This window comes from Ambystoma mexicanum, chromosome 11 (genome assembly GCF_040938575.1).
Source record: "Ambystoma mexicanum isolate Mex_15411 chromosome 11, UKY_AmexF1_1, whole genome shotgun sequence".
Lineage (NCBI taxonomy): Eukaryota > Metazoa > Chordata > Amphibia > Caudata > Ambystomatidae > Ambystoma > Ambystoma mexicanum.
The window spans coordinates 453,793,002-453,819,785 of NC_090934.1; the positions used below are offsets into that span (position 1 = coordinate 453,793,002).

Consider the following 26,784-nt stretch of genomic DNA (forward strand, 5'->3'; position numbering starts at 1 on the left):
CCATCTCAACAGCCAGGAACCGCAGTGGTGCTATTTGCAGTAGATGCAAGGAGCTGAAACAACAGCCACTTGTTTGAAGATAGCCTGTTGCAAGCAGCGACCATCCCATTGTAGTGCAGGAGTCCCCAGGCATCCTCCCTCTTGTCCCCAAGACAAAGGTCCAGGAACAACGAGACCTCTAGAGCTGCACAGGAACAGAAGTCATCTGCTGCACTTATTCTTTAACCTAAAGGTACTGTACAGTCAAAGAGAACTTACCTCTTGTTGTGTAACCACTTGTCCTCATTGGAGACTTGCTTGGTTGCATTTGTATAGTTGCTGCCAGCTTCTTTACCTCATAAGCCTAATCAGTGTGTGGCCCTACTTTGATTTTCTTCTATCCTACAAGACTTTTAAAACATTGTGAAAGACTTTCTACTTACCTGCAAGAAGTGCTTCAGTTCACCTAACTTTTGCTAACTTAACATTGGCTGGCCTGCCTCCCTGAATGACTTTTTTCTCCTCTGTTTAAGTATTTTCTGCCTTCCTCCCAGGAAAGGGTTCACTAACTTTGCATTAGGGGGTTATTGAAAGTACTTACCTGATTGAGAATAACTGTGTGGATATTTGCTTTATTCTAACCCCTCTTTTCTTTGACACTTCCCCTGAGAGCATTCTAAATACAAACAGTGATATATTAATGTCAACAGCACCCTAGCTATTGAAGTCACCTATGGGCGTAGGTAGTGCTTGTATGCCATTCCGAATGGGTATTTGCTGATTTAGAAAGTTAAGAGTGTGTATCTGTGAAGTGTATTTGTGTGGTGTTTTACAGTGTTCCCTTCTGAAGATGGCTTTCATTAACTGACTAGTAAATAAATTAATAATCGTTTTATTAAGAAACCCTGTGCGTAAGTGTTTACTTGAATACTTGTCACTGTGAATCTCTGTCTAACTCCCCTACAGCTCACATTAACCCCTCTTGAGATAAGCCTGGCTACTCGTCCACACTACCAACCTGTGTAATACAGACTTATACCAAAGGTTAGATTGCTATTGCCAGGAGGTCAGGATTGTTGTAGTGCACCCAAAGGGTACTGCAAACAGAAAAAGTGGTGCAGCAAATCAAGGAGCAAACAATGCAAGGAGTGCTAAACAGAAAAAGGAGAGCAAATACCTATTGATCTGAGAAAAGTATAGAAAATCTAGCAGCAATTCCTGCTGAGTTTCAACTATTTTTCAAGGAAGCCACTTTTTTCATTTCTTTACTGCTTCCAGGTGTGCAAACTGCAGCTAATGCCAAGTGGCTACAACTCACGAGGTACGAGTTACACCAGTCTGGCCAATTCAACAGCAAATGGCCTAAACACAGTAAAGGAAGAGCTGAGGGCACTACATTTGTTGACACTCTAGAATAGGTACATGTTGGACCTTCTCACTTCCATAGAGGGAGGAGTTTGTGCCAAGATAGGGAGCAGCTGTTGTGCCATAAGGTTCGATGGAGAGGCATCAAATGGAACATTGGGTGCAGCCATCAATGAAATACAGATACTCCATGAGAAGATGACAAACAAAGCTAATGGAGTGCAATCGAACAATTGGCTGGACACCCTTTTAGCATGGGTGCCTGCTTGGCTCTCAGAAGTATTTCAAGTTACTGTCCTCACATTGGTCCTCTTGCTTGTCACCTTCTGCATTGGAAAAACTATTTTGAGACTCTGTAACAAAGGGACAGGACAATTTATGTTGCCCCTGAATGTTGACAGGGTAAATGATAAAAATAAGCCCAATAACAAACTAAGGGTGTAAAATGTATGATGAAGTTGACTGGGTTACAATACCACCAGGAGATATAGAGAATTATGATGCCTATTGGATTTCATGTGGCAAATACCTCCCCTCTCGAGCTCTTCGCTCCTCTACCTCCAACTCACTCAGGGTCAGTCATTTTTCTAAGAAACGAGCCGGGGGTAGATCTCTGTCTTCGGCTGGGGCCTCCCTCTGGAACAGCCTCCCTGCCACTCTAAAACTTGAGGAGAACCATCTCCGGTTCCGGAAGCACCTCAAGACCCTCCTTTTTTCTTCTGCCTTCGCTCCCCCTCTCCTCTGCTGATCTGTTCTCTCTTGGCACTGTGCACCTTTCCACCCTCTGTCTTTTGGGCCCAGGCACCTGCTCATCCCGTCAATCTCCCGCACTGCCTCCGGGCCACCCCTTGCACTGGGGTCTGTATCTGTACCTATACAGCCCCCCTTTTTCTTCCTGCACTTATCGGACCTACCCTGTCTGCTGCCTTAAACCTACCACTTGCAAATTGCTGGCTGCATTACCACTGTTTGTCACCTTTATTATTTATTTATTGTTATTCATCTGTTTCTCCGCTGCTTCGCACTTTCCACCTCTCCCCCCTTCCATGCACTTTTCCTCTCCCCCTTCTCTCATGCACTTGCACGTTCTCAATGTCACTGGGCCTAGTAAGATTGCTGTTTGTTCTCCCCTGTTCCCCTCCCTTGCCTTGTCGCGATCTGAAACACTTGTGTACGAGCGCGATAGAAATAAAATATCAATCAATCAAAAAGGATGGGTAGGGGCGTGTACTGATAGAGGGATCATTGGAAGACTAGGAAGAAGATGGAGGTGACATGAGTAGACTAAAAAGAATATGGATCCCTAAAAAGAAAGCAGCAGAGTGGGGACTGGGAGAAGGAAAAGAGTTAGTTATTGATGGATCAATACAATGGCAGAATAATGTGGTAAAAATGCAAGTTTAGTGTGGTATAAAGTCACAAACATATCAGCTGTGGGATTAGCCCACTAAGATGGGAGAGGGCTTCATTGATAGCCACACGGTTCTATGTACTAGTCTGGAAAATGCTTTAAATAAGCCTCAGAGCATGCTTTTCACTAGAAACAAATTCACATTATAATAACTTGTTTAGTAGCCTGAGAGGCTGGCAACACATTGCAAATTATACATTACCAGGATCATAGGGTAAGAAATTAAAAGCCTTTGATCATTTCAACTTCAAGAAGCGAAGCTCATGGGTGCTGCAGAAAGGCAGCAAATGCACTACCATTTTATAATTTGGCATATTATTTATGAAACTGGTTTGCTGATGGTTTTAAAATGTCCCATGGCAGTTTCAAATTGCCCCTTTGCACATGTGTATCTGCAAAGAGGTTTGAAGAGTTCCTAAAATGCAACATTGAAATGGTAACTTGTCAATGGCTCACAGCTCCTCCAGTGTCATGATCAATTGTATTCCCATGAGAAATGGATGGAAATGACAGGCAGCAGATGAATGAAGATCCGCTGGTCATCTCAAATGTCTCAATGTTTGCTACTAAGATGTGGGAATTAGCGGTTTTGACGTCACAGAAGTGGTCGAGGGTGGTGTGGCAAGGTTTGCAGGACCCAATCATTTCAGGATAATGTATGTCCCACTATAGGGGAATGACGTAGCTCTACCAACTAGCCTCACATGAAGGACTAACCAAATGTTTCAATGTGGTTTGATGCTAATTAGTTTGTATGATTATACAAGCTCTTTTCTTAGGGGCGTATCTTTGACAGCACCGTTCATGCAGTTCTGTTCTGCATTCTGTGTGAATTTTGCTTTCCCAGCTGTGCCTGGGCCCAGAATAAATTATGTTACTACTTGCTTGGTGTACACTCCTTTTTGGATTACTTTTGTAATTTGTATTGGTGAGTTCTGAGGCAATCTGCAGTACACTTTTGTCACTGAAGAAAAAAATATGGAATGATCTACCCCTACCATACATTAAAGGTCACAGAACTCCAAGGCGTCTTGCAATATCCTTCATATGTATGTTGGGAGATATTCTATTTCTTATAATACATGACCACACACTGTCATTCCATTTAACACCTTGTCTCTTGCTTAATATAATGTAAGAGATTTTCTATTTGTTGATATAATCAATATAGAATCTGTTTGGATTTAAAAAAGCAAAAATGCAGCTCCTAATGTGCTGCAGAAAAATAGTTCAAGCAGTTTAATAAAGGAAGTGACAAAATGTTAATTTTGTGCTTTAAATTAAGTAATAACATGAAGTTTCTTGTTCACATGAGTAAAACTACAACAGTCCTTAAATTAAACATTCTACCATAAACAGTTCTTTGTCAATTACTGGCTGACATGTGTCACAGAAAATTGCTCATTCAGCAAGGAATGTGAAAAAGCTTTTCAAGGCTTTAATAATGTGCTTCATATATGTGCTGGCATTCTCTCTGCTGGCTCAAGAAGGAGGCATGGTGACATCAAAACGAAGCGTGATAATTGATTACAGAGCAATTGTGATGTCATTTTCTTATTTCAGGTCAGTTGTGATGTCACAACTAGCCTGTAACAAGAACATTATTTGTAGGTTTGTATACAGATATTGCAGGCTGCCATGAATTATGAAATAAATACTTCTTACTCTTTTCATTCAATCCCAGAGATTTTCACACAAAAGAGGAGATAGTGCGACCACACCCACTTTACCCAAACACCTTCACTGAGAGGTGGCAAGGTCTCCTTCTCACTCTTAACAGTTAATCCTAGTAGTTTTCACTGGCAGGTGGCAATAATGTATCCTGCCCTCACCAATCAATCTCAGGGACTATCACTTAGTTTTCAATTTCAGTGCTTGTTATTCAATGTTTTAGAATGTTTTCTCTCATCCTTCTCCACGTTGTACAGAATTTAAATGTTTTCTCAATGTCATGGTCTTTACTAAATCTATGCCTAAAACAACAGGCAGCAAATATGGGTTAAATATCTATGCCTAAAACAACAGGTAGCAAATATGGGTTAAATAGAAACAAAAGCTTAAAAGTGAAAGCAATACTCTTAGGTATTTTCAATAATTATGCATAGTACTTCTCTGCTGAGGAATCATGGGGTATGAGATATAGAAAGTACAATCCTAAAAGATAAACATTAACACTGTGAAGCTCCATGGGTGGAATGGCATGGGTGGCACCGAAGAGGGTTCAGACGTACCTGTGCTGTAGCGAGGACTGAAGCCGAGGGGAAGGATTGGCCCTCTGTTGTTGAACTGCACCAGCATTGAATTCCCAGAAGACACCACTGAGGGGAGCTGTCCAGAGGCACAGGTCATGTCCAATAAAACGGGTGAAAATGTGCTGCTCCCATCATACACTTTGATGGACTCGGAGATACACGTTAAGGTGGACAGGACACCAACACTGAAATCTAAGAGTACCTGTAAGAGGCAAATAACAAGTTGCATCTCAGTGAACTCAAACATCTGAAATGTAAGACTTAGAATTTACATAACCTTGCTTCGGCACACTTCACGAAATTCAGAGGCCGATTCATGGAATAATTAGCGCGGCGCAAGTGGGCAAAAACGTGCGAATCGCAGTGGAATAGCGAAAATCGCAGTGCAAGTGCGAAAATCGCACGAAAAGCAGCGCACATCGATTCATGGAAGGCCGTGTGCGAGAAAACCCGCGGATGTGCGATAAAAAAGTGCGCGGCGCACGTTGGCGCACAGGCCATCTAACAGCGTGCGCCAGGTCACAGCGAAAATCGCACAGGCCACAGCGAAAATCGCACATAGCGCGGCGCACGCAACAAAAGTAGGCGGAACACGGGCGTAACACTCGGAATGGGGAACAACTTGCCAAAACGTGGGCGTCACGGGGGAAGTACAGGGCACAAGTGCGCGGAACGCCCACACGCTCGCCTACAACACGTATTCATGGAATAGAATAGGGCAAAAAAGCGCACGGTCAAACCAGCGCACAGGCACTAACACGACCGCCACAAGAAAGCAGGCGGTAGCGTCTCTGCGGCTGTAAGAAATGTGCGCCAAAAGGTGCGCCAACAAATAGCACCTATATACTGCCATGATGAATGTCCTATACTGTGGCCCTCCAGGACAAATGACGTGCAAAGGGTGTGGGATGTATTTACCCATGCATCCGAGCCCTACCTCAAAACTGTGCAGTACTGACATGAAAACATCATGATGGCCAGAGCTTCCCAGAAAATGCACAGGGAAATGCATGAAGAATAGGCTGCCACCCATTTTTGCCGATGTTATGGGCACAGAAGGACACTGCCTAAAACCCCCATTGGACTACCCACCCAGTAGTCTGAAACCATTGGGAATGGCAATGCTGATTGCCAAAAGCAAACCCATAACTGTTGGGAATTCATTTTCTTAAATCCCAAAAAGGGGTGCAGTACCAGTACTCACCACTATCCAAAAGCCGGCGTTTTAAAACAACTCCAGATTTTACTTTTTTGTAGAAAACTGAATAAATGAACCCAAAACATGCCAAAGAAAGACATTTTAAGAGGTGGATCCAATGTAAAGTTATATTCTGAAGTGACTTGAAGGTTTATAACAAGACTGGCTGAGCTGTGGATTTCAGCAGTTTAAGTAAATTTGGACTGAAAGACACTAAAAATCTAAGTGTTTAAATTGACTGAGTGACCTACTTTGAGTGTCACATAGGTTGCAATTGTTTAAATGTCATAGTTTTAAACTTAGAATCAGCATTTTAGCTGCATATGTAAACATTGTCTTGACTTAAACTGGGTAACAAAAAGTGACATTTTATCTGAAACCTGGCTTAAGGAACTGAATTCTGCCTGGCAACTACCCCCCATCAGGAGTGAAACTTGAGTCACAGCTGTGTTCCCAGGCCTATCTGCCTTTTGCTGGCCACACTAAGGATATGCCATCTCTCTAATAATTGAATTAAGGGGAGCCCCACAGAATACAGGAGCTCTGAACAAAGCCCTCTCCTGACTCAGGCAGATGGTTTATTGCAGATGTCGTAAAAGTAGCTTCCTCCTGAAGCAAAGGGGAGGAGCACTGCCTGTGAGAGCAAGCTGGCTTGGCAGAACTGGAAAAACCAGAAATTCAACCTTGTGCTGGGGGAAAACCACACCCCTTTGGGGCCAGAACATAACTCTAAAAAGATGAATAACTCGTAGTACGGACTTGTGAAAATTATTTAAATGACACCATAATTCTTGTGATTTTTCTGCCCACATTTTAAGAGGTTTTTAGAACCGGTGGCATGTTCAGGGGGGTTTTAGCGGAAAAGAGGATATTACTCAAAATGTGTGCATGTGAAAAATCTGACACTTCATCAACTAATGTCCATACTCCTTGCCCACATGTGTGTAAATTTGGGGTAATGTCCGGTATTGCAAACCAGTTAAAAAGTGCAAAATATTGCCATTTCTGAATGCAAGCTCCCAGGAAGAGCAGAGTTTGGACAGGGTATACCTCCTGTGATATGTGATGGGTGCGTGTAATTTTAAAACAATATGTACCTCTGCAAATATGTATTTGGTTCAAATCTAGATTTGTGTGTAAGTTGACAGGAGGAGTGGACTTTCTGCAGGCTGTAAAGTGACATCACTCTGACACAACTTAGCTCCCCCAATCAGGGGAGAAATGAAAGCTTGGCCAATGATAAGTGGAGAGGGGCTGGCTAGTGATGCTGCTCACACACACCCATTTTGAAAACACATAAAAGCAGACAGACAGGACAGATAGGGACCTCCAAATCCATTTGCAGCTGGAAGCTCTGTCGGAAAATCCATACTTTACCTCCATCAACCTTCAGAGAGCAGACATAGAGACTTCAAATCTATCAAATATCCAGAACCAGAGAGAGCTGACCCAGATCACTGTGAAGTGCAGAGACCAGAGTCCAGTTTAAAACCTGACCAGATCCATGGCGAGGCCCATTTAACTCAAGAATATAGTGTGAGTACCTAGAAAACTGTGCAGAACCAATCTCTTAGTTAAAATAATATAATCCAAGCTATTTTAATCTAAGTAGAACTGCCTCCTAACTGTCACCTGTCATTTGTAAAGCTGTCACTTGTCATTTTCTAGTTGCAAGCTGCACTTGTCTTTTTTAACTTTAAAATTTCAAATCTGAAAAACGACCTTCACAAAATCGCTCATATCTCCGCCACCGTTTGTCTTAGAGACTTGCAGTAACTTTCATCTGGAAGCTGAGATCCTAGGCTGTCTTAGGACCCCAAAACGATAGTGATAGTCCTTGTAGTTCCTCTGTAATCGCGCTCGGCGCATTCGCAAATTTAGCCGCGATTTGACATTTTACCGCGATTTGCAAATTTCTTCACGTGTAAAAATCTGCTGCTGCTTGCCTTTCAGTTGCCAAAAATTCGTTTAACCTGCTAGTTACTCCTAGGTCCTTGCTAAAGTGAGCCTGGACTAATATTAACTTGATTTCACTCACCCTGAACCTCCTAGAGGGAATTAAAAGCATTTTAGTATATTTTTCTCTTCATTTCCAGCACATTTAAAAGCATTTGGGCCTGTGTTTTCAACTTCTGTAGTCTAAGCTGCTGGGGTGAACTGAATCACATTTGATTGCATATCTGAGAACTGTGTGCCTTCCTTCCATTTCCTTGCATTGCATAAGGGGGGGGGCTGAATTGTCCAAGAAAGTGATTACATTGTTTTGTTGAAATCATATTGAGTATTTTCTGTACTGCATTTCATTCCACATTGCATCCATTTGAAACCATAAAAGTATTGTTGCTATCTTATCCATTTCATATCAACTCCTTAGTGATTATCAAGAAGTGTGCTAGTGCCAGATTCTCCGTTGTTAATCTTTATCATACCAGATTAAGTGTGATATCCAATTATTAATTTATTATAAAGCGTGATATAATATATATTGTTTAAGTTATCAAATAAACCTTTAAACTTGCAAAACAGAACTACTTCTTGGCTCAGTGGGGTCAGGGGGATTCCAAGGGAGGGGTGTTATATAGGGGTAGTCATCCAGAACGCATGAACTGGACATAAAGATATATCAATAAGGGTTTTCATTCAGTATTCTAGACTAGGCGTTGACTTGGCTGTAGTGCTGAATTGAATCCTCTTACAAATTGGGGGCTCGTGCCGGACGTTTGGGTTAGATCTACCATTTGTGCAGATTAATACAGCGTGCCAGCTGACCAGATACACATATCCGGTCGGATCACCACGCTGTGTTACGCTGTAAAGCACTCCTCATAGGAACACTCTAAGAAAAAGGTCTGTTTTGCAAAAATAAAATACTAATTTCTGTAAGTCAGGACAGAGACCAATCTCTAGAATGACGACCTTAGTAGACATGAAAATAGCCAGAGAGCACCTCTTACATGAACTATTTGTGAGAGGTGAATGGACTGAACAGGGCCAGGATGCCTGGTTGCAGGCCATCACGCGACAGGTCACTGAAACTGGGTCAGACCTATGGAGAGATCAGGGTCCATTACATGTGGCCCTGAGTGAACTATATATGGCTCCTAAAGCCAAAGATGAACACAATAAGATTGCCAGGGTAGCGGCATATTTATATTTACATATGGGAGCCATGCAGGACAAATGTGCTGAAGGCCAAGATCTGGCGAGTAGGCAACTGCTGGCATTACAGAAGGCCCAATCTGAGCTGGACTCTTCTGAGCAGAGGCTGCTCAGGAGCCAGGAGTCAGAAAATGATAGTAGGCAATATATCATTAAAATAAAAGAGGATATGGGCATCCTACAACAGGAAAAGACAGACCAGGATACCAGATTTCTGGCCCTGCAGAAGGAGCACCAAGACAGTTTGGACTCCTTACTGCAGAACCAGAAAAAGTTGGAGCAACAGATCAATTTCAACCGGGCATGCGCGGAGCAGGTAGTCACCCTGCAAAGCCAGTTAGATAGAGAGAAAGAGGAGAGAAATAAACTGATTCTGAAAGACCTGGATACCCAGGCCGAGTTTGATGAGGAGCGCCAAAAAGCTGGTGCCTTTCAACGACAGAGGGACGACCTGGCAGCACAGATGCAGGATCTCAGTCAGGAAAGAGACACTTTAGGCCAGGAAGTCTGCCACTTAAAAAAGGAAATTGAAGAAAATCACCTGGCCCTCCAGGGGCTGGGTGACCTCCAAAAAGAAAACCAGAACTTGGTAGAGCACACCAGCAGGGTGGAAGATGCTCTGGCAAGAAAGGAGCAGGCCAGTAGGGATGGGACTCAGGAGGTAAACCTCCTGCAGCAAAGACTGGCCCAGTGCTCCAGGACCAATCAGGAAACGCAGAGAGAGAATGAGGCTCTCTGCCAGCACAATGATAGGCTCCAACAACAGGTAGCGATGCAGGAGAGACTGATAGAGTCTAGTAAGGCCTTAACTGAGGAACTGAAGGCGCAGGCTCTTGCATTGCAACAGGGAGCAGGGGCGGATAGAGATGAGGTTCGCTGGGAAAGAGAAACTCCTGAGCATAACCCCAGGAGCCCTAGTACCAGAGGCCTTTATCTCTCTCAGTCCCTGGACTCTGCCACCCCCATGTCCCCTGGCGCACATGAGCACAGGGCCACAGGGATGGCAGATTACTATCCAGCTAAAAGTATGGGGCTCATAGGCCAGTACCACTCAGGAATGGAGGGGTGGGCATCCGGGTATGGGCACCCAAGTACAGTACAGTTCAGTGGGGAACCCCAGGAGAGTAGGCCCCTTAAGGGCATCCTGAAAACCTCTGCCCAGTTAGGTCAGTGGGGGGGGGGTACCCAGCAAATCCTGGCAGCAAGGAGGGATCTGAGGACTCCTCTGAGCACCACAGGAAACAGGAGACCAGGTCCTCACATTCTGCCAGCCATTCCCAGGCTCGCAGAATCCGGGAAAACCTGGAAGATCTGACGGGAACCTCTGGGAGCAGTGCCTCTGAGTCAGAGGATGGATGGACCAGGGTTACCCGAACCAAAAAGGCCAATAAGGCAAAAAGGGCCTTGCTTAAGGACCCCTTAAAGCAGATTAAGGCGATCAGGAGCGTCATCACGCCTTACCATAAGAACGCTAAGTATTCTGTTTGGGAGCACTTAGAGTTGTTTGAGCAAATGATGGAGACTTTCCATTTGAAGGACAGCCAAAGCTGTATTCAATATGTAAAGTGGACCTTCTCCCCGGAATACTCCAGTTTCTTTGCGGGGCTGGAGGACCAAAATCATTTAAGATGGTCCACCTATAAGGCGGCCATCTTGAAATATTTTTCCATTCATAGAAATCCTCAAGAGGCTCGCAAGGCAGCCTACAATTTGCAATGTGGGGAGGATCAGGCCCCACAAGAATTTGTGCAAGAACTGAAACGTGCTTTTGCGCAGACCACCAGAAGGGTGCGCACAGACAGTAGAGAATTCATCAATACATTTTTTCATGCCTTGCCCAAATATATAATGACCCAGCTCGTGAGGGATTTTCACGAGAAAAGATCTTTAGACTGGGTCATTGAACAGGCTACCCGGATCTATGAGGTGCAGAAACCGGTAGATAGCAAAAGTAATGCCCAGAAAAACCCCAAAGCCAACAGCACCCCTGCTGCTGCCAAGGTGGCAGAGGTAAAGGTCACCCCCGCTTTGGATTTGGAGATGGGGGGTCCTAAAAACCTAACTGCACTTAATAATGCTAGGCCCAGGAGGCCCTTGGGTCAGTCACAGACAGGGAGCCAGTGAGGCAGCCCCACAAATGGGGTCCCTCGCTCTCCTGATTATCTAAGTCCCCGTTACAAGGGAAATCGACCCATCCTGGGTTATGTGTGGACTCCTCCAGCCCAAGGGGGGGGATCCAGCCAAGCACCTAACCCAGGGAACTTCCCTCCCAACTTCCCACAGGAGGGCAGAAATTCTCCAAATCCTGGGCAGAACTTTTTCCCCAGGTATCCACCCAATTTCCAACCCCAAAATCATCCATCCTTCTTTCCCCAATTCCCTGAGCCCAGACAACCTAATCCGGGAGAGGGGAGGCCAAGGGTGGAGGGGTACCCAAATCTTCCCAACCCGGGGTATTACCAGAGGAGGGACAGCTACCCTTCCCGGGATCAGCCCAGGGGAGAAAACAGGGCCCCGTATCAGCCTGAGCGGGTTTCCCAGTTAGAGCGCCAGGTTCAAAACATGGCGCGGGATCTGGGTCACATACTGAGGGCTCAGCAGAACCCTCAGATCGGCATGCCGGCGCAGAACGCACCCAACTCTGGACCTGGTGCCCCAGAACAATGACGGGGGCAGCACCCCGATAACTCACCGGTTCCCAGGGAGGAGGCACAAAGGGAAGGGGGGTGTAAAGCCTTGGAGGAAGCTTCCTTCCTCACTTGTAAACAGCCCCTGGAAACCCAGGAACCGGAAACAAAATCTCTTGCCCCTGAAAGTCTGCCTCCTAAGGAGCAGAGGGGGGGTAGGAGAAACAAAAGACCCAAACAGACTCAGTTTGAGGAGGAGGTACAGGTCTTCCAATTTGAGGGAGAGGGATCCTCAGAGGACCCTGGGAAAAGGATCTTCCCCTTCAGAGAGGGGGGAACTCCTCCCAAAGAAAAATGGGTCCCTAGGGATGCAAATCCAGACTGGGGAGATGTGGAGACTGAGCTACCGCCGCCCACCATCTCATCCCAGAACCAACAGCAAGAAAATCCCCTGGTTCAAACCCATCCTGGTGACTGCCTCCAAAAAGCGGGGGGGGGGGCGGCCCGGAACCGGAGCCAGGGGAACCCACAATGGCTCTGATCTCCAGTTGCCAACTTTTTCTTTCAGATTCCCAAGGCTCTCCACAGAATTCTGCCCAAATCTCTTCGCTAGCGATGTCCAAAACCAGAAAGTTAGCCCACCAGTTGTCCAAAAATGTGCATTATCTGTGCCCCCTTGAGGAGAAGGAGGGAAGATACTATGCCCCGGTACAAGTACAGGGGCAGGGTACAATTTCAGCGCTGGTGGACACGGGATCTCAAGCTACCCTTCTGTCCAGAAGGGCCTTTGATGAACTGAATGCAGGAAGGGGAGGGAATTACCAAATTCCTCTCACCTCACTTCCTGGACAACTCCAGAACTTTGACGGGAAGGAAGTTCCTGTAGAGGGGACGACAGACTTGGACATTAAAATTGGGCGACACAAGTTGAAACACCCGGTCATAATAGTGACCCCAGAGGGCACCCCTTGTTTACTAGGGAATGACCTCCTGAGAAGGTTGTCACCCCTAATAGATTGTGTAAACAAGGTCCTCTGGACCCAGACTAGCCGACCAATAAAATTAAAACAGAGTGTCAACCATGTTAGTTTAAACGGCACCTGCCACATGGTTGAACAAAAATCTGACCAAGTAGAATTCCACTTCCAGAATAGCCAAATTCCAGACGTGACAGTAATAGCAGTAGGACAAAAGACTGGTGATGGAGGGTCCTCTCTATTTCTGAAAATCAACCTTCCTTCCAGTCTAAAGTGGTACTCCACGCTGGAAGGAAACACTCTGAGATTCTATACTAATCCACAATCAGAAACTCCCACTCCTATAGTCCAGAAAGATGTGAAATCAGCTCAGAGCCTGGCTGATATTCAGCAAATTGGAGAGCAGTTGTTCATCCCTGTTCAGTTAAATGATGGGAAGGACTCTGTTCTCGCTCGAGTGTGTGTGAACAACGGTAAGAGCTTCATCAGCGAAGCCATGTTTCGCCAACTCCCAAAAGATCCAGCCATTTCCACATTCAAACTGATAGACAAATGGGAAATGGACCTGGAAGCACCCAATTCCAAACATCTCCTGCCAAGCAGGTGTATGCTCAAAATCTCCATTGGCAACAAGAGCATAGTCCATAATTGTTGGGTCGTGCGAGATGTCCCTGCCGCCTTTTACTTAGGCAGTGACATTCTCAATCGCTTTGCCATTAGTTTGGACCTAATAAACTTCAGAGCTTGGTCTCGATTAGCGGATAATCCCATGGGCTTTGATGATCCAGAAAAAGCATTTAGGTCAGCTCAATTGCTACCTTATGCAGTTGAAATTCAGGTTAAAGAGGAAGTCACCATCCCAGAAAGGACCCGACAATTCTCCCTGGAAGTGAAAGTTAAAAGGGGACAAGAGTTGAAAAACCCTGATGCTTACATACATCTAAACGCTTCTCTCCAACAGCAAGGGTTGGGGGTAAACCCAACTCCATTAGTCAACATAGAACATGACACCATTCTAATAGAGGTGGATAACAGCGACTTAAAGAGTAGCCGCAGGCACCATTATTGGAATGGCGGTTGATGACCGACATTTTTCCATCGACTTAGTAAATGAACTGTTAGGACCAATCCCCAAGGATTGTTTTGACAGTGACAGTGAGGACAATACAACACCAGACAGGATTTTTACCCGGCATGGGGGGAACTTCCTGGTGTACACTTCCTGCCCCTATGGTAAGGAAGATGTGACTTGTGACTTCAGGAGGGATGAGGTGATTTTCCAGGTCCATGAGGGCTGCCTTTCCCACCTGAAGCCTCCAGTCCAAATCAGCACTCTGACCAGGGACTTCTCCACCCAGCTGGAGGAGGCCGCTGAAATAGCCAAACCAGAAGTCTTTACAGGCTTCAGGCAGATGGTGGAAGAGAGAGTCAACCTAGCTGACGCCTGTGTGACTCTGGAACAGAAGCAAAAGTTGAAACAAGTTTTCTTGGATTTCCAAGATCTCTTTGCGGTAGACTCATATGACTGTGGTCGCACTGACATCCACACAACAACAATCCCCACGGACCCTGGCATGACTCCTGTGTTTGTGAAGCAATATCGCTTGCCTCTCGCATCAATGGAGTCCCTTACTGAAATAATTAAGAACCTTGAGTCCCGGGGAATAATCCGTCCAGTCCACAGCACCTTCAATAATCCGGTGCTGGGAATATTGAAGCCAAACGGCCAGTGGAGACTCTGCGCCGACCTCAGGGAGCTCAACAAACGGGTCCATACTTCCCGATGGCCTCTGCCCTACATTGACCAAGGGCTGGTCCAGATCCAGGGGTCACAGGTATTCACTGCAATAGACCTGACCAATGGATACTGGACCGTGCCTGTCAGTAGGGAGGACCAATACAAACTGGCTTTTACCTTTGGGGGCCGGCAGTACACATGGACCCGGACTCCCTTCGGATACCTTAACTCCGGTAATGAGTTCAATATTTTCCTACATAAGGCCATGCCCGACCTGGGTGCGAGGGGTAACCTGGCTTATGTAGATGATGTCCTCATCAAAAGTTCATCTGTGGAGGAACACATAGCGGAGATCCGTTATGTTCTGACCCAGTTGAGGGCCGCCGGAGCAAAACTTTCCTTTCAGAAAGCACAGTGGTGTAGAACCCGTGTTAATTTCTTGGGGCATGAGATTACTCCTCAGGGTCTCTGTCCCCAGGAAAAGAAAGTGGAAGCCCTCCAAAAACTGAAAGACCCCACAACTCTGCGGGAACTAAGGAGCCTCCTTGGACTGACTAATTACAGCAGAAAGTTCATTGAGGGCTACGCAGAGATCACCAGACCCCTGATTCATCTCTTGAAGGGGGGGGTCAAGTGGGAATGGGGTCCAGAACAAGCCGAGGCAGTAAAACAACTCAAAAGAAGCCTCTCACAAGCGCCTTGCCTAGCTTACCCTGTCAGAAACAAGGAGTTCTTCCTGGAGACGGGGTTCTCTAATACGTGCTTGACGGCAGTATTATACCAAAAGCATGACAAGGTCAATAAAGTAATCTCCTATGCGAGCAAAACTTTATCCTCTGTGGAGGAAAAATTCAACGATTGTGAGAAGGCACTCCTGGCAACGGTGTGGGCATTGGAGAATTACCGCCCGTTTATCCAGGGGGAACACATCATAGTGGAGACTCCACACCAGCCTCTGCAATATCTCCAAAGTGATAGAATCCGGGCCGGAAATGTGAGTAATTCCAGAATTACTTCCTGGATTCTGTCAATGCAAGGCTTTCCTGTGGAGGTCAGATATGGCCAAAACAAGAAGAGTCCCCTCGCGCAAGGTCTGGCTGACTTGCATGATTGTGCCAGAGAAAACTGTCTCGAGGACGAAAGTCTAAAAATAAAGGACAACATGGAGGCATACCTTAATTCCCCCCACAAAGTCTTTGAAGAAGACAAGTGTGAGGGAATGCCCACTGTGTATGTGGATGGATGCTCTTACCATGTTGACAACAACGGGGAGAAAGAACTGGTGGCTGGCGTAGGGAATGCATGGGTGAATGAGTCCCCAGAACCCTCCGCTGGATACAAAATTGGTCCCCGAAGTAGTCAGGTGGCAGAATTGATGGCTGTGCATCAGGCCATCCTCACTGCTGTCCAGCATCAACTCCACGAACTGGTCATAATCACAGATTCGGATTATGTATGGAACGGGTTCGTGGAGCACCTGGTTAATTGGAAAACCAGAGGCATGTTATGTGCTAACAACAAACCCTTGAAACATGGGAAGTTGATCGAAAACATTGATAATCTGGTCACCTCGAATGAGATGACCATCTATTGGAAAGAGATCAAGGGTCATTCCAAAGTAGAGGGACCAGACAAAACTGGAAACGACTTAGCTGATCAGCTGGCCAAAACCGGGGCCATCCAAGGGGATCTAATTGAGATTGAGTCCCTGTTGGGGGAAATCCAGGTCACTGCTATCACTAGGTCCCAGACAAATGCTCACAACGATCTTTCAATTGCACAATGGAGTAAGGAGACCCCTGATGCTGATTTGATTACAGCTCAGAAGGGGGATCCAGTTATTGGTAAGTTTTACCAACACCTTGAGGACCCTGAGAACTTTCCCCTGACGGATACCGATTACATTGGGAAAGAGGACCTAAGAGTGTTGATGAAATGTCCAAAAATGTTCCGGATCCAAGACGGTTTGCTGGTAAGGAAATCCAAAGCTGGCCATGACCAGTGGGTGGTTCCTACCTCATTCCGAAGCCTGATGTTAAGTCACGCCCATGATGCGGCCACCGCCGGTCATAGGGGGTTTCACACAACACTGGAAATCTTAAGAGAGGTTGCATACTGGCCACACATGGGGCAGGAACTCGACCAATACTTGAAGGGGTGTCTTGTGTGTGCACAATTTCAGCCATCATCCCTCACGCACCGTGCGCCTCTCCAAAAGCGGGGGATGACACTGCCATGGTCAGATTTACAAATTGACTTTGTAGGCCCTGTGATTCGCTTGTCTAGGGGGAATAAGTACATGTTGACCGTCACATGCTTGTTTACCAAGTGGGTGGAATGTCTCCCAGCCACAAATTGCAAGGCAGAAACCGCAGCTGCCCTGATGATTAACCACATCTTTTCCCGTTTTGGTCTACCTCAAAGGATTGAGTCAGACAGGGGTAGCCACTTCACCAGTGAAGTAATGACAAAGATGTGGGAGATACTGGGGGTCAGAAGGAAGTTGCATATTGCTTATAGACCAGCTTCTTCTGGGGCAGTAGAGAGATATAACCGGACAATTGTGAGCATATTAAAGAAGTTTGTGGCAGATTCTGGGCCAAGTTGGGATATCCGATTACCTCTGGTCCTAATGGCCATCAGATCTACCCCTTCATCTGCAACCAGAATGTCACCATTTGAATACCACATCTAGTCTCTAAAATATTGTGATTTGCATGAAACTGTCTCGTAGTTATACTGTTTTTTTTTCAAAATAAGAATGTAATGTTTCGTTATGATGAAATGCATATGCTGCCCCACTATCTCAACAGTGGTGAAAATGTCCATGAATAGGTATTGCCGCTCTTCCTTTGTCGTCCTAGGAGAAAGAAAACCTGGAGACGGGACAAGGAGGATGATCCGGAGACTGGGAGGATGACGCAAGGGGGCCCAGTGTACCGCCCAATATTCCCATCAGGACCGGCGAGGAGAACCGATCGATCCGACCGGATGGAGGAAAAGATGCTGAACTGTGCCATCTATTGGAAGAAGATGAGGAAACATCCCAGGTCTTGTGAGACCCATTCGTGAAATAGAATGGCCATCGCAAGAGGGGGGCTTGTGGGATGTATTTACCCATGCATCCGAGCCCTACCTCAAAACTGTGCAGTACTGACATGAAAACATCATGATGGCCAGAGCTTCCCAGAAAATGCACAGGGAAATGCATGAAGAATAGGCTGCCACCCATTTTTGCCGATGTTATGGGCACAGAAGGACACTGCCTAAAACCCCCATTGGACTACCCACCCAGTAGTCTGAAACCATTGGGAATGGCAATGCTGATTGCCAAAAGCAAACCCATAACTGTTGGGAATTCATTTTCTTAAATCCCAAAAAGGGGTGCAGTACCAGTACTCACCACTATCCAAAAGCCGGCGTTTTAAAACAACACCAGATTTTACTTTTTTGTAGAAAACTGAATAAATGAACCCAAAACATGCCAAAGAAAGACATTTTAAGAGGTGGATCCAATGTAAAGTTATATTCTGAAGTGACTTGAAGGTTTATAACAAGACTGGCTGAGCTGTGGATTTCAGCAGTTTAAGTAAATTTGGACTGAAAGACACTAAAAATCTAAGTGTTTAAATTGACTGAGTGACCTACTTTGAGTGTCACATAGGTTGCAATTGTTTAAATGTCATAGTTTTAAACTTAGAATCAGCATTTTAGCTGCATATGTAAACATTGTCTTGACTTAAACTGGGTAACAAAAAGTGACATTTTATCTGAAACCTGGCTTAAGGAACTGAATTCTGCCTGGCAACTACCCCCCATCAGGAGTGAAACTTGAGTCACAGCTGTGTTCCCAGGCCTATCTGCCTTTTGCTGGCCACACTAAGGATATGCCATCTCTCTGATAATTGAATTAAGGGGAGCCCCACAGAATACAGGAGCTCTGAACAAAGCCCTCTCCTGACTCAGGCAGATGGTTTATTGCAGATGTCGTAAAAGTAGCTTCCTCCTGAAGCAAAGGGGAGGAGCACTGCCTGTGAGAGCAAGCTGGCTTGGCAGAACTGGAAAAACCAGAAATTCAACCTTGTGCTGGGGGAAAACCACACCCCTTTGGGGCCAGAACATAACTCTAAAAAGATGAATAACTCGTAGTACGGACTTGTGAAAATTATTTAAATGACACCATAATTCTTGTGATTTTTCTGCCCACATTTTAAGAGGTTTTTAGAACCGGTGGCATGTTCAGGGGGGTTTTAGCGGAAAAGAGGATATTACTCAAAATGTGTGCATGTGAAAAATCTGACACTTCATCAACTAATGTCCATACTCCTTGCGCACATGTGTGTAAATTTGGGGTAATGTCCGGTATTGCAAACCAGTTAAAAAGTGCAAAATATTGCCATTTCTGAATGCAAGCTCCCAGGAAGAGCAGAGTTTGGACAGGGTATACCTCCTGTGATATGTGATGGGTGCGTGTAATTTTAAAACAATATGTACCTCTGCAAATATGTATTTGGTTCAAATCTAGATTTGTGTGTAAGTTGACAGGAGGAGTGGACTTTCTGCAGGCTGTAAAATGACATCACTCTGACACAACTTAGCTCCCCCAATCAGGGGAGAAATGAAAGCTTGGCCAATGATAAGTGGAGAGGGGCTGGCTAGTGATGCTGCTCACACACACCCATTTTGAAAACACATAAAAGCGCAGACAGACAGGACAGATAGGGACCTCCAAATCCATTTGCAGCTGGAAACTCTGCCGGAAAATCCATACTTTACCTCCATCAACCTTCAGAGAGCAGACATAGAGACTTCAAATCTATCAAATATCCAGAACCAGAGAGAGCTGACCCAGATCACTGTGAAGTGCAGAGACCAGAGTCCAGTTTAAAACCTGACCAGATCCATGGCGAGGCCCATTTAACTCAAGAATATAGTGTGAGTACCTAGAAAACTGTGCAGAACCAATCTCTTAGTTAAAATAATATAATCCAAGCTATTTTAATCTAAGTAGAACTGCCTCCTAACTGTCACCTGTCATTTGTAAAGCTGTCACTTGTCATTTTCTAGTTGCAAGCTGCACTTGTCTTTTTTAACTTTAAAATTTCAAATCTGAAAAACGACCTTCACAAAATCGCTCATATCTCCGCCACCGTTTGTCTTAGAGACTTGCAGTAACTTTCATCTGGAAGCTGAGATCCTAGGCTGTCTTAGGACCCCAAAACGATAGTGATAGTCCTTGTAGTTCCTCTGTAATCGCGCTCGGCGCATTCGCAAATTTAGCCGCGATTTGACATTTTACCGCGATTTGCAAATTTCTTCACGTGTAAAAATCTGCTGCTGCTTGCCTTTCAGTTGCCAAAAATTCGTTTAACCTGCTAGTTACTCCTAGGTCCTTGCTAAAGTGAGCCTGGACTAATATTAACTTGATTTCACTCACCCTGAACCTCCTAGAGGGAATTAAAAGCATTTTAGTATATTTTTCTCTTCATTTCCAGCACATTTAAAAGCATTTGGGCCTGTGTTTTCAACTTCTGTAGTCTAAGCTGCTGGGGTGAACTGAATCACATTTGATTGCATATCTGAGAACTGTGTGCCTTCCTTCCATTTCCTTGCATTGCATAAGGGGGGGGGGTGAATTGTCCAAGAAAGTGATTACATTGTTTTGTTGAAATCATATTGAGTATTTTCTGTACTGCATTTCATTCCACATTGCATCCATTTGAAACCATAAAAGTATTGTTGCTATCTTATCCATTTCATATCAACTCCTTAGTGATTATCAAGAAGTGTGCTAGTGCCAGATTCTCCGTTGTTAATCTTTATCATACCAGATTAAGTGTGATATCCAATTATTAATTTATTATAAAGCGTGATATAATATATATTGTTTAAGTTATCAAATAAACCTTTAAACTTGCAAAACAGAACTACTTCTTGGCTCAGTGGGGTCAGGGGGATTCCAAGGGAGGGGTGTTATATAGGGGTAGTCATCCAGAACGCATGAACTAGACATAAAGATATATCAATAAGGGTTTTCATTCAGTATTCTAGATTAGGCGTTGACTTGGCTGTAGTGCTGAATTGAATCCTCTTACAAGGGGTACCCACAAACACGGACACCCTGACAAAATAATACGTGTGCGTGCATACCGGGGTGCGCGGGAAGTCTCACACGCGATTTGTCCGGGTACGTGTATTTCAGGGGTGCGCGGGAAGTTCCACACGCGATTTCAGCAAGGTATGTGTATTTCAGGGGTGCGCGGGAAGTTCCACACGCGATTTCATCAGGGTACGTGTATTTCAGGGGTGCGCAGGAAGTTCCACACGCGATTGGCCCAGTGCGAGCAGGGTACGTGTATTTCAGGGGTGCGCGGGAAGTTCCACACGCGATTGGCCCAGTGCGAGCAGGGTACGTGTATTTCAGGGGTGCGCGGGAAGTTCCACACGCGATTGGCCCAGTGCGAGCAGGGTACGTGTATTTCAGGGGTGCGCGGGAAGTTCCACACGCGATTGGCCCAGTGCGAGCAGGGTACGTGTATTTCAGGGGTGCGCGGGAATTCCCACACGCGATTTCAGCAAGGTATGTGTATTTCAGGGGTGCGCGGGAAGTTCCACACACGATTACAGCAGGGTATGTGATTTTCAGGGGTTCTGGGGAGTACCACACGTGAATTGGCCGTGTGGGCCCTCCCAGGTGTACGCTCCACAACCTCCACGGACCCTGCAGGCAGCCCACACCACGGGGGACTACCCTGCACCCATGCTCATGTCCCGCAGGTAGCCCATCCACCATGGGCATGCCCCCCAGCCAACCCACATGTCACCTTGCACTACTGATCAACAATGCATGTCTCCCACCACCCCCACCCCCCAGCCACCAGGGGCAGCCCCCACCAGGCCCCCACCCATGTCTCCCACCACCCCCACCCCCCTGCCACCATGGGCAGCCTCCACCAGGCCCCCACTCATGTCTCCTACCACCCCCACCCCCCAGCCACCAGGGTCACCCTCCACCAGGCCCCCACTCATGTCTCCCACCACCCCCACCCCCCAGCAGTGCAGGGGCAGCCTCCACCAGGCCCCCACTCATGTCTCCCACCACCCCCACCCCCCAGCCACCAGGGTCACCCTCCACCAGGCCCCCACTCATGTCTCCCACCACCCCCACCCCCCAGCAGTGCAGGGGCAGCCTCCACCAGGCCCCCACTCATGTCTCCCACCACCCCCACCCCCCAGCAGTGCAGGGGCAGCCTCCAGCAGGCCCCCACTCATGTCTCCCACCCCCCCACCCCCCAGCAGTGCAGGGGCAGCCTCCACCAGGCCCCCACTCATGTCTCCCACCACCCCCACCCCCCAGCAGTGCAGGGGCAGAATCCACCAGGCCCCCACTCATGTCTCCCACCACCCCCACCCCCCAGCAGTGCAGGGGCAGCCTCCACCAGGCCCCCACTCATGTCTCCCACCACCCCCACCCCCCAGCAGTGCAGGGGCAGCCTCCACCAGGCCCCCACTCATGTCTCCCACCACCCCCACCCCCCAGCCACCAGGGGCAGCCTCCAGCAGGCCCCCACTCATGTCCCCCTGCACCCCCACCCCCCAGCATCCAGGGGCAGCCTCCACCAGGCCCCCACTCATGTCTCCCACCACCCCCACCCCCCTGCCACCATGGGCAGACCCCACCAGGCCCCCACTCATGTCTCTAACCAGCCCACCCCCCTGCCACCATGGGCAGCCCCCATCAGGCCCCCACTCATGTCTCCCACCACCCCCACCCCCCAGCCACCAGGGTCACCCTCCACCAGGCCCCCACTAATGTCTCCCACCACCCCCACCCCCCAGCAGTGCAGGGGCAGCCCCCACCAGGCCCCCACTCATGTCTCCCACCACCCCCCAGGGTCACCCTCCACCAGGCCCCCACTCATGTCTCCCACCACCCCCACCCCCCAGCAGTGCAGGGGCAGCCTCAACCAGGCCCCCACTCATGTCTCCCACCACCCCCACCCCCCAGCCACCAGGGTCACCCTCCACCAGGCCCCCACTCATGTCTCCCACCACCCCCACCCCCCAGCAGTGCAGGGGCAGCCTCCAGCAGGCCCCCACTCATGTCCCCCTGCACCCCCACCCCCCAGCATCCAGGGTCACCCTCCACCAGGCCCCCACTCATGTCTCCCACCACCCCCACCCCCCAGCAGTGCAGGGGCAGCCTCCACCAGGCCCCCACTCATGTCTCCCACCACCCCCACCCCCCAGCAGTGCAGGGGCAGCCTCCAGCAGGCCCCCACTCATGTCTCCCACCCCCCCACCCCCCAGCAGTGCAGGGGCAGCCTCCACCAGGCCCCCACTCATGTCTCCCACCACCCCACCCCCCAGCAGTGCAGGGGCAGAATCCACCAGGCCCCCACTCATGTCTCCCACCACCCCCACCCCCCAGCAGTGCAGGGGCAGCCTCCACCAGGCCCCCACTCATGTCTCCCACCACCCCCACCCCCCAGCAGTGCAGGGGCAGCCTCCACCAGGCCCCCACTCATGTCTCCCACCACCCCCACCCCCCAGCCACCAGGGGCAGCCTCCAGCAGGCCCCCACTCATGTCCGCCTGCACCCCCACCCCCCAGCATCCAGGGGCAGCCTCCACCAGGCCTCCACTCATGTCTCCCACCACCCCCACCCCCCTGCCACCATGGGCAGCCCCCACCAGGCCCCCACTCATGTCTCTCACCAGCCCACCCCCCTGCCACCATGGGCAGCCCCCATCAGGCCCCCACTCATGTCTCCCACCACCCCCACCCCCCAGCCACCAGGGTCACCCTCCACCAGGCCCCCACTAATGTCTCCCACCACCCCCACCCCCCAGCAGTGCAGGGGCAGCCCCCACCAGGCCCCTACTCATGTCTCCCACCACCCCCCAGGGTCACCCTCCACCAGGCCCCCACTCATGTCTCCCACCACCCCCCCACCCCCCAGCAGTGCAGGGGCAGCCTCCACCAGGCCCCCACTCATGTCTCCCACCACCCCCACCCCCCAGCCACCAGGGTCACCCTCCACCAGGCCCCCACTCATGTCTCCCACCACCCCCACCCCCCAGCAGTGCAGGGGCAGCCTCCAGCAGGCCCCCACTCATGTCCCCCTGCACCCCCACCCCCCAGCATCCAGGGTCACCCTCCACCAGGCCCCCACTCATGTCTCCCACCACCCCCACCCCCCAGCAGTGCAGGGGCAGCCTCCACCAGGCCCCCACTCATGTCTCCCACCACCCCCACCCCCCAGCCACCAGGGTCACCCTCCACCAGGCCCCGACTCATGTCTCCCACCACCCCCACCCCCCAGCAGTGCAGGGGCAGCCTCCACCAGGCCCCCACTCATGTCTCCCACCACCCCCACCCCCCAGCAGTGCAGGGGCAGCCTCCACCAGGCCCCCACTCATGTCTCCCACCACCCCCACCCCCCAGCAGTGCAGGGGCAGCCTCCACCAGGCCCCCACTCATGTCTCCCACCACCCCCACCCCCCAGCAGTGCAGGGGCAGCCTCAACCAGGCCCCCACTCATGTCTCCCACCACCCCCACCCCAAGCAGTGCAGGGGCAGCCTCCACCAGGCCCCCACTCATGTCTCCCATCACCCCCACCCCCCAGCCACCAGGGGCAGCCTCCAGCAGGCCCCCACTCATGTCCCCCTGCACCCCCACCCCCCAGCATCCAGGGGCAGCCTCCACCAGGCCCCCACTCATGTCTCCCACCACCCCACCCCCCTGCCACCATGGGCAGCCCCCACCAGGCCCCCACTCATGTCTCCCACCACCCCCACCCCCCTGCCACCATGGGCAGCCCCCATCAGGCCCCCACTCATGTCTCCCACCACCCCCACCCCCCAGCCACCAGAGTCACCCTCCACCAGGCCCCCACTAATGTCTCCCACTACCCCCACCCCCCAGCAGTGCAGGGGCAGCCCCCACCAGGCCCCCACTCATGTCTCCCACCACCCCCCAGCCACCAGGGTCACCCTCCACCAGGCCCCCACTCATGTCTCCCAGCACACCCACCCCCCAGCAGTGCAGGGGCAGCCTCCACCAGGCCCCCACTCATGTCTCCCACCACCCCCACCCCCCAGCCACCAGGGTCACACTCCACCAGGCCCCCACTCATGTCTCCCACCACCCCCACCCCCCAGCAGTGCAGGGGCAGCCTCCACCAGGCCCCCACTCATGTCCCCCTGCACCCCCACCCCCCAGCATCCAGGGTCACCCTCCACCAGGCCCCCACTCATGTCTCCCACCACCCCCACCTCCCAGCCACCAGGGGCAGCCTCCACAGCCAAAAAGCCCTACCAAGTAACCCATTCACCCACATGGAAAAGGAAATCACATGTTACACCCCCAATGTTAATGAAGCTAATGAACCCATGTCCGTCACACACAATGGTTGCAATTGAATGGGAAAACACCCAACATGACATGCATGAAACCAATGAGATGATACCACACATTGAAGTATGGAAACCAAAATTGTATTTAAACAAATAAAGAATGCCAAAGAAAGGAAACAAACTACAATGGGGATGAAAAAAAAAAAGCTGCATGTCTGTATAAAAAAAAATAAAATGCAAATCAGAATCCAAACAAATGTCGTCCAAAGTCAAATGTAAAAAAATCTCCATGCAACAAATAACTATGTAAGAAACTACCAAGGGTCCATGAGCCCAACTGAACAAAGGAAACCTACTAATAAACCTACCAAAAACTATATACAAAAAGTGGAGCAGTGTCCGTCGACTCCAAATCATAATAAGAAAGAAAGGAAACCTAAAACTAAAGAACTATATACAAAGGCGGCGGGCAAGTCCAGCGGCTCACTCCGTGCTGTCCCGGGCCAGGGCATCATCGAACTCCTGTTCGATGTCCCGGAGGCGGTCCAGTTCCATGGCCCTGAGGGTCCGCAGGGACGACGCCGTGTCCTCCTTCAACCCCCTGCGGATTGCCTCGAGGCACTCGGCCCGCCTCAGGGCCCTCCGCATGGAGTTCTCCGCCCTGACCATTGTGAGCCGCGCCTCTTCCGCCCGCCGCCGCTCCGCACCTATGGCGTGGCCCAACCGCTGCCACACGGAAGACACTCTCTATCCTGGGTCCCCCTGCCCTCCGGCTGATGCCTGCCCCTCCGATGTCGAAAGCCCTTAGCCTTCATGTCTCCCACCATGTTGCTGCTGCTGCTGCTCTGCCTCTGCCCGTGCACTGCCTCCTGCTGCCTGCACATCCTCCGCCGGCTGGGGTGCAGTTGTTGATGTGGCCACCCCTGCTGGACCTCCGACTCCCGACTGTGGCAGGGATGCCTCCTCCACCAGCCTGGCCGCACCGTCAGAGGCAGCTCCACAGGGCACCCAGGTGACTGATGGGTGGGAAGATGGCACAGAGGACGACTGGCGCGTAGGGGGTCAGTTGAGGAGGGGGTCGGAGCAAGCCCCATCAGACGGAGGAATCCGGCCTGGGTGACCTGTCCCAGCAGGGTGACGTGGTCAACGAGCCATTCGAGATGACGTGCAGTCTCTCCATGAAAAGACTGCAGGTCACCTCGCATGGCCCGTTGACGCAACGCCACACCAGCCAGGACAGGCTCAACCCGGACCTGGATGGCCACGTCCGCAGGCAGAGGAAGGCCAGTTGACGTCAGCTCATCCCCTGCCTGAAAACCGGTCTGGACGTAGGCATCCCTGCTGGTGCAAGATGATGCAGGGACAGGATCGGGGACAGGATTGCACACAGGCACCTCCGCGGCGGCCTGTGCTGCCTCCTGTCCCTGGTCCTGCACTGCACCACTAGCACCAGTGGGATCCCCACCTCCAGACCCCGTCTCTGGTGCTTGCACGGCCTCCTCCTCCACCAAACCCCCCACCAACCTGGATGACTCTGTGCCATCTTCCCCTGTTGGGCCCTGTGGGGTCCCAGCTGCCCCTTCTGCTGCCGAGGAGTCCAACTGCAACCTCCGCCTCTTGGACCTCCCCCCGGCAGCTGCGGCCTGGGACGCGGCACCGGACTCCTCACTCCCCGACGAGATGACCACACGGGAGGGGAGCCAGGCCTTGCGTCTCCGG

The 26,784-nt window shown here is 49.7% G+C and overlaps 1 protein-coding gene across 1 annotated transcript in view; it reads right to left on the reverse strand.

The window, feature by feature from the left end:
- Positions 1–26,784, reverse strand: part of LOC138505002 (embryonic protein UVS.2-like) — a 98,261-nt gene that overhangs the window by 51,703 nt on the left and 19,774 nt on the right. The window contains exon 2 of the mRNA XM_069625361.1: positions 4,987–5,209. Within this exon, the coding sequence (XP_069481462.1) occupies positions 4,987–5,209 (223 nt within the window). The remainder of the gene's footprint in view (positions 1–4,986; positions 5,210–26,784) is intronic.